Genomic DNA, 11,789 nt, shown 5'->3' with positions numbered 1-11,789 from the left:
AAAATTAAAAATTAAAATAATATAAATTTTTTATTTTATCCTTTTAAATTTATACACAAAAAATATAATTATGATAATTAATATTTTTATAAAAAAAATCAAAAGATAATTTTAAAAAGTTAATATTCCCCCAAAAAATGTGGTGTGGATTAGCATGACTCCTATCCTAAAAAATTCTATAAAAGGAGAACTTTAGGTAGGCAATGTACTCCTCAATTGAAAACTATACTTTTTTTTCATTCAAAAAAGCATATATTATAATTGTTGAAGCAAGAAATAATGTTGTTATTACATGTCTTATCTTTCTACTTTTTTCCATTGTTCCTCTTGCTACTCTTCCTCTTCCTATGCTTTTCCCTTATTACTACTACTCCAACAGACCACAAAAGCTTGCCACCACCTTCTCCTCCAAAGCTCCCAATTGTTGGGAATCTCCACCAACTGGGCTTGTTCCCTCACCGCACTCTTCGATCACTGGCTCAAAAATATGGACCCCTTATGCAACTTCACTTCGGCAGTGTTCCAGTCCTTGTTGTCTCCTCAGCCGTTGCAGCTCGCGAAATCATGAAAACCCATGATCTCGCCTTTTCAAGCAGACCTAAAACAATTAATGGTAGCAAAATTGTTTATGACTGCAAGGACGTCGCTTTTAGTCCCTATGGCGAGCATTGGAGGCAGGTAAGAAGCATTTGTGTCGTCCACCTTCTTAGTAATAGGATGGTGCAGTCCTTTCGAAACGTTAGAGAAGAAGAAACCGCCCTTATGATTGAAAAAATCAAAAACTCTTCTTCGTCTTCGTCGGTAAACTTGACCGACATGTTTGTGACACTTACAAATGATATAGTGTGTAGGGTTGCGTTGGGGAGGAAATACAGTGGAACGACAGGAGGGAAGAGTTTTAAGGAACTCCTCGCGACACTTGGGGAATTGATAGGTGTTTTCAATGTAGGGGATTATATCCCATGGCTTGTTTGGATGAATCGAATCAATGGTTTGGATGCCAAAGTGGAGAAGTTTTCTAAAGTGATGGATGAATTTCTTGAGGGAGTAGTTGAAGAACATGTTGATAGAAGAAAAAGAGACGACAGTTATAGTGTGAATATTGGAAATGAAAACAAACATGACTTTGTGGATCTTCTACTTCAAATCCAACTAGAGAATACATCTGGCTCTCTTGTTCAAAGAGATACCATCAAAGCTCTCATCTTGGTAAAATTACTTTTTGTTTTCTTATTTAATGCTGATTAATTCTTGTTTATTTGTATTAGTTAATTTTTGCAGTACTGCTAGCAATTAGTGTACCAACACATATTATAGTATTGCAAATTTAAAATTATGGACCTTATTCATTATATAAATTATAAAAATTCAAAGCTAATAAAATTATATCACATCATCTGTTAATACACTAATTGATATACCAATTGACTCGTATAACTTTATTATAATTTTTAAAACACAATTTAGGGATTTAACGATGATAAGTAAACAGGTTGTTGGACATCGAGAAGGGCATGATGATAATCTGCCCCACTTTGTATCATTGTTTGTCCTACACTCTTCTAGTCGTTAATTTTGGTAACAGAATTATATGTAATAGATATACAACAATACTATAAAATTTAGTAAACATAACATTGCTTTAACTTTAAATCTACACATTTTTTAAAAATAAAATTCAAAATAAATTTTTATGATTCATAATATTTTTCATAAATATAAGATAAAACATATAAACACTACAAAAAAATTAGGGTTTTAGAAATCAAAATTTAGGGACAAAATTATTTTTTAGGGACCAAACAATTATATTGCGAAAAGTGTTGTTATTATATTTTTAGCAATAAAAATTGGACATTAGTGATGAATTGTTATTCTTTTGGGACAAAATTTTTTGTCTCAAAAAATAAACTATTTTGAGACCAAATTATTTTGTTCCTAAAAATCTATTTATTAGTGATATTTTCAAAATTTTATCATTAAAAGTTTTGTTTTTGACTTTTCGGAAAGACCTCTTAGTGACTATCCTCATGACGATAGAAATTAATTTCTAAATGTCTTTGGCAATAAAATTTTTATTTTTAGAGATTAAAATATTTAATTTCTAAAACTCTTATAAGTTATAGTGAGAGTAGGGTAGCTGATGTGTGTTCTTGGAGAAAGGTCTCAATTTTATTACTTTTGTGGGATTTATTTCTTGGACGGTTCTTCTTTAATCTCCTGATTTTAAATTCTTTTAACCACATTTCAACTCTATGGTTGATTTAAAATTTCCAATTACAAAAGTCATTCTTATGCTCATGAAAGTGCTGACATCCATCTAAACGGCGGATTTGTCATCCCCCATCACGCTCGTTTTCAAACTCCACCTTCGCTTCTGCTCCAACCCCATTATGGGTAAAGCTTTCTAATTTCATCCCTGCCTTTGTGGTATCTGATACTCACGAATGTTCAACCATATTTCAAATAGTTAAAAAATTTGAGAACTATTTAAATTCTTAACACATTACATAATTTATCTTATTTTTATATATATTATTTATTTATATTTAAATAGAATTAGACTTTTAGTATTCATTTCTTATATTTAATTATATTATATATATATATATATATATTATTAATTATATCGAGTTAGATTTTGATCAGGAGAGGGAGGCGATACTCGCCCCCGCTCTTACCCTATCCCTATTGCAAGCAACCAAAATATAATCTATTCCCACCCCACATAAGTGTCGAATCAGGTAAAATCCGTTCCATTCGGATAGATATGAGTGAACTCTCGTAGATAGAATTAAAATGGCCGTCCCTAATTTCAATTATTATTTTTGTCCCATAAAAGGAAAATGAAAATAGAGAAAACCTTAATCATTTCAATAAGTCAATGAATTGATTTGAAATAACTCCTGACCTACCCTATGAATTTTTGTAAATGAAACTAGAGAATCAAATTATTTGGATGAGTATTTCTTTCGGTTCAAAATCTAAATTGGATGAATTGTTTGGACATGTAGAGTCTATTATACATCTTGTTTCAATGATCTAAATCGTTTATTTTATTAGGCACTTTGCATATTCACAAAAAAAAAAAAATTAAATTAAATCGATACGATAACTACAATTTGTTCAATTTATTGTTTTTGTCATAAAAAAAAATGTATGATTATTGTCTAACTTTTTTTAGTAAAAAATACAATAAATTGAACAAATTGCAATTATTGGATTAACTTAATTTTTTTTAATAAAATAACCTAACTTTTTTTTAATGAAATATACGAAGTGTTTAATAAAATGAATAATTCAAATCATTAAAATATGATCAATAATGAGCATTATGAGCCCAAAAAATTCCTTCAAGTTCAAATTTTGGACCGAAGAAAATCTTCATTTAACAAATTTGTAGGATTCCGGTCTAGATGAAGTGATTTTAAGTTGAGAATCGACTTGCTAGGCCAATTTATTTATTTATTTATTTTTTTTTTTAACTGGACAAACCTAGACGAGCACGGAATCAAACATGACACCCCTTTTTTGTTAGAGCCGCACATTACCACTTCAACACCATATTACTTTTCACACCAAACTCTTCAATTTTTTAGTCAAATTAAAATTATTTCATTATTACATCAAACTTTTTATTCTACCCTATTCTTATTAAAGATTATTTTGTTATTGTATTTGTTAGTCTTTCTTTCTTTATTAAATTGATAAGTTACCAGTCAAACAATTCTAAAAAAAAAAAAATTACCGTTGATCGGTTGACCGGATGGACATCCGGTAACATACAAATAACGATGAACAGTGTCTCGCTTGTTGTAACGAGTTACTGTAGCCATCGTAAATTTTGACGAGTTGTAAGCTAGTTTGATGGAGTTGATTTTTTAAAATTTTTAGTTAAAAAATGTGTTTGAAGAGCTTGATGCAAATGCTCTTATTAAATTGTAAATATATATTATTCTTTTTTTTTTTATCGGCAAATGTTAGTGGTTAGATTAATACCTATGGGAGAAAATCTCCTTACTCTTAGCAAAGTACCTAATTGCTTGCACTCCCTTAATTCAACCTCTTAAGGAAAATTGAACTCATAACCTCCTTAAAACTAAGTCCTATGGAAGGTATGATGGCCAATTAAACTAGGCCTAATTGGTTTTATATTATTTATTACATTCAATTAATTTTCTTCCAAACACAAGTGTAATTATTATTATATTGTTTTTTTAACCAACAAATATTATAAGGTCAAATTCATTTTACATGATTTTGTCTCCAAGCACTTTATTTTTTATGATTCAAATATGTGCAGAGAACCCACTTATTATTTGGACTAAAATGTTACAATCAGTTTTTCCATTAAAAGTAACAAAATGTTTGCTACATGCTCCAAAATTGATATTGGTTAATGCAAAAATCTCTAGTCAAAGATAAAAAGTGAATCAAATGTCAAAAATACCTTCATCTTCATCTTCTTCTCCAAATTAAATCCAATTTCTATCCAGATCCTAATTCTAACCATAAATGTCCTCTTCTATATCAACAATTTAATTTAACATGTTATTAAATAAGAATTTAGCTTAAAATTTTAAAGTTAGATTAAGGCATTTGTATGGTTATAAATTAGGGTGTCTAAGTTAATTTATAGTTTAACTTGTTAGATATACATATATATATATATATATATATACAGGTTTAATTTAAAATGTTATTAAATTATAAATTAGGTTAAAAATTAAAAATTACATTAAGTTACTTTTATGATTTAATTTTATGATAATAAACTAAGGTATTTAGTTTAATTTATAATTTAATTTGTTATGTACGTACGTACGTAAGTTTATGTTTATTTTAAAATGTTATTATATAAAAAATTGAAATAAAAAAATTAGATTAAAGTAATTTGATGATTTTATTTTACAGTTATAAATTAGGGTGTTTAAGTTAATTTATGATTTTTTTTTGGTTATATATATATGTATCTATATATGTGCATGTTTTAATTTAAAATATTATTAAATAATAAATTGTATTAAAAATTAAATATCACATTAAGCTTCTTTTATGATTTAATTTTATGATAATAAATTAAGGTATTTATGTCACAACCCGCTCCCTATACTCAAGGCTTAGGCATCATGATTGGCCAATAATCGCGGTTATCTAAGGCCTATTACATAATAATTTAATTAATAAACGAGCGTAGAAATAATTAATTAAATAAAATACCAATATATATATATATATATCAGAGTCTCTGTTTAATTATAACAAAAGGATCATTAATCAAATAGGTCAACTTTTATAAATATTATAAAAGTGTACTGTGCATCTACGGCACGTCCCCATTTCCGAAATGAGCCATGCACACTCTCTCTAATAATTATTTCTTAAAAATTGATAAACAACTTATAAGCATATTGTAAAGTCATAAATATTATACCAAGAATATAAACATTATAAAATCACCATAACAAACATTTCAAACAAAAGATATATATACGGTACCATACGGAACACATAACCACATTCACGGGCAGTATGGATTCAAATGGTGACTTGTACGAATTTTAGGAATGACTTCGATAATAGTGTAACACGTAACTTTGTACAATACTTCATACAATTACCAAAATAACAAAACAGAGGGCAATAGCTATTTAAGCCCCAAAACATGAGACCTTTGTGGTAATACTTATAAAAATATTTGCTCAAATGATCATTTATCAAATCATTATCAAATTTATATTTTAATAAACATTTATATCGGTAAATTTTTTTTTTTTACATAAATATATTCAAATAACAAACAATACCTTTGATATGATAATCAAGCTTACAAAATATGATTTAACATAAAACAGGCAGACATAAACTTGATGTTTTGTCTCTCTCTAACGTTCTCTCTCTCTCTCTAAACCTCCACCCCCGGGCCTCACTTTTGGCCGGCCGACCGCCGCCTTTGGCTATGGCGGTCGGCTGGCCCAGCTCTCTTTCGTGTTTGTGTGCTGGTTTCTGCTTTCAATAAACTTGATTCCCACAATTTCTTCCCACTTTGGTGTCCTTTTTTTTTTTTTGTGTCTTCAGGGGGGCTTCGGCTTGTTTTTTTTTTTTGTTGTCTGTTTCTGTGTCCACTTTGGGGTTTAAGGGACAGAACAGAGAAGAAGGAGGTTGGGTTTGGACCGGTATAGAGGTTGGCCAGATCTGGATGGATCTTCATTCGGGCGCTCTTTTGTGAGTGGGAGTTTGAGGGATGAGCTTGGTTTCGGATCTATGAAGTTGCTTCGGTGCTTTGTTTGGAGGGAACATGGGTGTTGTAGTTGATCTAGATCTGTCTAAGATTTCATTCGAGCGCTCCTTTTCGAGTGGGAGTTTGAGGGGTGAGCTTCATCCAGATGTATGGTTTTGTCTCGGCGGTTGTTCGATGTTTTGGGCTGTCAACACCGAGGCTATTGCATTGGGCGTGTTCAGAGTTTGGAGCTGGAAAGCTGTGCCCGATCATGGAAGTGGAGATGGCAGTGGGTCTTGTTGTCATGAGTGTTGATCGGCCTTGGGTGTATTCAAAGTGCTCGGAGTTTTGAATCAGTATAGAAGTTCAGACCGTGGAAGTGGGTTTTGGCTGTGTTCAGATGGGTGGCTATGAAGTTTTCCGGCCAGAGAAACTCCTCGGTAGGAGCAGAGAAGTGTGCAGCAGGTAGGTAATCAAGCTAGTAGCTATGGTGATCAAGCTGGTAGGAGCGTGCAACAGCAGGAGTTTTGAAAAGCTTTAGCAGTAGTAGCAGGTGGCTATGGAGTGGGTGTAGCAGGTTTTCAGTGGGGGTAGCTATGGTGATCAAGCTGTGTTCAGTGGGTGTAGCAGGTTTTCCAGCCATGGAGATGTTGGCTATGGAGTCTTTTGGCCAGAGGAGCGTGCAGCAGATAGGTGAAAAGATGTTACAGTAGGAGCAGGTGGGCGTTGGGCGTTGGACGTTGTCAGGTGGGCGTTGGGAGTTGAAGTAGGTGAAAAGTTTAGATTCAAAAATTAGCTACTGGGCGGTAAAGATGTAGTTTTATGAATAGCAAGTGGGAGTTAAAATAGCAGAGGCATAGTGATTAAAAATTTTCAAGAGCTGTAGCAATAGCATAGGCGTTCGGGAGTTGCAGCATTAGCAGAGGCATGGTGATTAAAATATTGGGTTGTTGATATTGATGATTTAAAATCATGAGGCTTGCAGTTTAGGTGATTTAAATATTGGGTTGATTTTGGGTTGATTAGAGGATTTGCAGGAGCTGTTTGGGGGGTTTGGTGGGTTGATTTTGTGGGGTTTCATGTACTTTATTTTGTAGTTAAGTCCTTCTTAACTTTTTATTTAAAATTCGAGAGGCCAAGGGGTTGGTTGTATGGATGCGAGTAGCAGTAGTAGGGGTATTTTTGTACTTCCGAATCTCTCTCGATGCATGTCTTCTTCCTGTACCTTTAATTTCATGCTGTTAATGAAATTTTTCTTTGCTGATCAAAAAAAAAAAAAAAAAAAAATAATAATAATTAAATATATAATAAAACTCACCTTATATCGGTTTCTATTGTCTAAATATCTCCCGGAACTTGAATCTCTTACAAAAATTCTTGTTGGATCTTTTCTTCCTTTTGTTATTCTTTTTTTCATTTGATTGTAATTAAGCTCCTCTTTATAGCAGGAGTAATGTTATAAAAATAAAAAATTTACACATAATTTTCATACATAATGGTATGATTTATTGTAGATTTTTTATTTCAAAAAAAATACCATTGAAAATAGATTTATTTATAATAATATCTTACCACAACATTTTTATCAAATTATTTATTTAAATTTGATGTACATTTAGAATTTTCCTTAGAAGAGGAGGTAGCCGTGGGGTGACCAGAGAAAAATTATTAGTTGGTCTTAGACGCCGCGTGGTCATACCTCACACCAATGATAATTTACTATACCCCCTCCTGTTTCAGTCGCCCAATACAAATTTGGGATACCCTCCGCCAATCACAGTACCATTGGGGTATCATGTGATGGTGCATCAAAACCAACAAATAACTTCTCACGATAAGGGTCGAACAAGATGCCTCCATGTACTACTTAGGTGGCATTACCCTTTTGGGTATTTACACTCTAATCCTACATTTTATACTAATTCATGTTTTACCACACAAAATTACAAAATTAAATTTAATTCTTTTAATCAAGAATAGTTGATCTTTAACCCCATCATATACAAAATTATAAAATAAATTCTATTTTTTTATTTGTAATTAAATAATACGAATATGAAATTAAAGGATAATTTAATTTTGGGATTGTTATAATTTAGGTTGATTTATGATTTAATTTGTTATATATATATATATATATATGTATGTGTTTATTTTAAAATACAATTAAACAAAAAAAATTAGGTTATAATTTTAAAATAAAAAATTAGATTAAAGTAATTTGATGATTTAATTTATGGTAATAAATTAGAGTATTTAAGTTAATTTCTGATTTATTTTGTTAGATGTATATATATATATATATATATATGTACGTCTTTAATTTAAAACGTTATTAAATAATAAATTAGGTTAAAAATTAAAAATTAGAATAAGGTACTTTTATGATTTAATTTTATGATAATAAATTAAGGTACTTAGGTCAATATATGGTTTAATTATATATATATATATATATATATATATATATGTAGATGTTTATTTTAAAATCTTATTAAACAAGGTAATTTTTTGGTAATAAATTATGGTGTTTACTTTAATTTAGGATTTGGTTTGTTATATATATATGTCTGTTTCTGTTTATTGTAAAATGTTATTAAATAAAAAAATGAGTTAAAAATTTAAAATTTAAAATTAGATTAAAGTAATTTTATGATTGAATTTTGTGGTAATAAATTAGAGTATTTTAGTTAATTTATGGTTTAATTTGTTAGCTATATATAAATATATGTATGTATGTATGTATGTATGTACGTGTTTAGCTTAAAATGTTATTAAAAAATAAATTTCGCTAAAATTTTAAATTTAGATTAAGTTACTTTTATGATTTAAGTTTATGTTAACAAATTAAGGTATTTAGTTTAATTTATGATTTAATTTGTTATGTATATGTAGTACGTAATTTGATGATTTAATTTGTTATATATATATATATAATATTTATGTTTAATTCAAAATGTTATTAAATAAGAAATTGGGTGAAAATTTTAAAATTAGATTAAGTTAATTTTATGGTAACAAATTAGGGTATTTTGTTTAATTTATGATTTAATATGTTAAATATGTGGTTGAGATAGAAAATTTTATGACATAAGGGTATTTAGGTAATTTTGGCACTATTATTAGTAGAGTTAGTTTCGTACTTTAGTCAAAAATCATAAAATGATTTTTTGCCCATGTTTGAACTATAGGAGGTAAAGTAAATTGGGAAAACTACATGCAGGTAGGAGTTGAGGGAAAAAAATTACTAACACATGGATAGATGCAAGTAACACTTGCACCCCCACAACCTTTTATGTAACTATACAGATCTTGAAATTTAAAAATAATTCAAGTGACTCTATCTTAACTAGTATTTTTTTTTATTTATGAATAATATTTATTATATTTATGATATAAATATGTCGTTACAGTTCGATTCCAATTGATCTAATGGTTGAATCAGCAACCCATTAACCCAGTCTTTTCTCTGATTTGGCTAATGGTCCTAATTTTAGAACATTACACACAAGATAATAAATAATTAGCAATCCATCTTATGTTTGTAAATATTTTGAATGAATAGTTAGAATTTTCAAAGAGTTACAATTCCTAGCAATCAAATAACATGTAAAGTTGAAACTTCTTATGATCTTTCTACAATAATAATTCAGGACATGTTTGCTGCTGGAACTGATACCATATTCACAACGATGGAGTGGACAATGGCAGAGCTCTTAAAACACCCACAAATCATGAAAAAACTACAAAATGAGGTAAGAGAAGTAGCCAAAGGCAAATTAAATATAACAGAGGATGATTTAGTAAACATGCACTATTTGAAAGCAGTGATCAAAGAATCTCTAAGGATTCATCCTCCTATTCCATTGTTGTTTCCTCGAGAATCAGTCCAAGAAGCCAAGGTAATGGGCTATGACATTGTAGCTGGCAGGCAAGTGATTGTCAATGCTTGGGCAATTGCAAGAGACCCGTTTTCATGGGAAGATCCTGAGGAGTTTCGGCCAGAGAGGTTCTTGAATAGTTCAATAGATTTCAAAGGACACGACTTTGAGTTTATTCCTTTTGGTGCTGGTCGGAGGGGTTGCCCTGGGACTCTATTCGCCATGAATGTTGATGAGCTTGTACTTGCAAGTGTTGTTCACAAGTTTGACTTGTCGTTACCAGATGGATCAAGTGGGGAAGATTTGGACATGACTGAAGCTGCTGGTATAACTATCCATAAAAAAAACCCTCTAATTGTTGTTCCAACTCCTTACTCTTGCTAGTGTGATAAAGTTTGCTATATATTTTGTGTTTTTTGCTTAGTTCGAGCTATATGTTGGATCAATGATTGTTAAATAAAAGAAAATAAATGTCTCGCCACACAAATTTCAATGAATTTTGTGTTTGAGAGTTGTATTAGATAGATTGCTAATTCTAGTTCTAAATAAATCAGTTTACATAAGAAGTATTTTTTCTCTTCCTTTGTGTAACTGATCACTTATATGTTCTCTTTATGTCTTTATCGAAATGCAATTGGGTTAGGTTTAGTGGATAGTTGATTAGTCTTCATTGTTGGATTTTTCTATTATGAAGTCAATCGAGTAATCATTTTCACTTTGTTGGGAAATCAAGGAAGAATTATCAACTTTCGATATTTTTACCTATTTGCCACATTATTAGAAAGTTCTAAAAGATCTTGTTCTAAAAGATCTTATTCTTGAATAAGGGAAAGAATTTGGTTCTACGTCCAAAATAATTCCACTTGTTAGTTGTCAATCAAATTCTAAATTAGCATATGTGATCTTTTTCTAACTCAATTCCTTTTTTCACACTCAAAATATTAGGGATTGTTTGGAATGTGTTAGATTAGTATACTTTCTGACATTTTAGGGAAAAAAAAAAAAAAAACATGAAATATGGATTGGGTTTGAAGTAATGTAGTAGAGAGATGATGTGACCCAAATAAGATAATTGTGACCCAAATAGGATAATGTGGTAAAATATCATGTGTTATTTTAGCACATGCCAAACGAGCACTTAATCTCTTTGCGAGTTTAGGTATACTAAAGTTGAAGATTGCAACTTTACAAGTGAAATTGGCGTATTATGGAATTAATTTGTACCCATCTTAATGATCTGAACAACTCATTTCACATGACGAGTTGAGAAAAACATGCATGCAAAAATTAGGTTAATCAAGCATAAGTAATCATATATATATTATAATAAATAGACAGACTATTCTTAAAAATATAGATGTCATATAGATAGAAATGGTTTGATGGTATGATAATACTCGATGTTGGATGAACTTGCACTACCATAAATAAGACTGTTTGCGTCTATTTTTTTTGCGACTGATTGTTTGACTGTCACAAAAAATCACTTTTTACACCAAAATGTCATTTTATTTAAACCCCCAAATCGTGTTCTTAACTTTAAAAAAAAATAAAAAAATAAAACAAAACAAAACAAAACAAATCGTGTAAAACTTGCCCTATATATCCCTTATTTCCCAAATTGATTTCGCTCTCTTCGTTGAAGACTGACCTCCAATGGTATGAATTCTCTCTTTCTGTCTCTCTCT

General features: G+C 30.2%; 1 protein-coding gene across 1 annotated transcript; it reads left to right on the top strand.

The window, feature by feature from the left end:
- Nucleotides 1-207: 207 nt before the first annotated feature.
- LOC114320017 (cytochrome P450 736A117) lies at nucleotides 208-10,678 on the top strand. The gene is made up of 2 exons (XM_028267107.2): nucleotides 208-1,209; nucleotides 9,874-10,678. Exons 1-2 carry the CDS (start codon nucleotides 280-282, stop codon nucleotides 10,483-10,485), a joined length of 1,542 nt encoding a protein of 513 aa, XP_028122908.2. The 5' UTR covers nucleotides 208-279; the 3' UTR covers nucleotides 10,486-10,678.
- The last annotated feature ends 1,111 nt before the right edge of the window (nucleotides 10,679-11,789 follow it).

Source organism: Camellia sinensis, chromosome 15 (genome assembly GCF_055761805.1).
Source record: "Camellia sinensis isolate YWXY chromosome 15, ASM5576180v1, whole genome shotgun sequence".
Lineage (NCBI taxonomy): Eukaryota > Viridiplantae > Streptophyta > Magnoliopsida > Ericales > Theaceae > Camellia > Camellia sinensis.
Note: the sequence above shows the minus strand (reverse complement) of the source record. Positions and strands in the feature narration are given on the sequence as shown.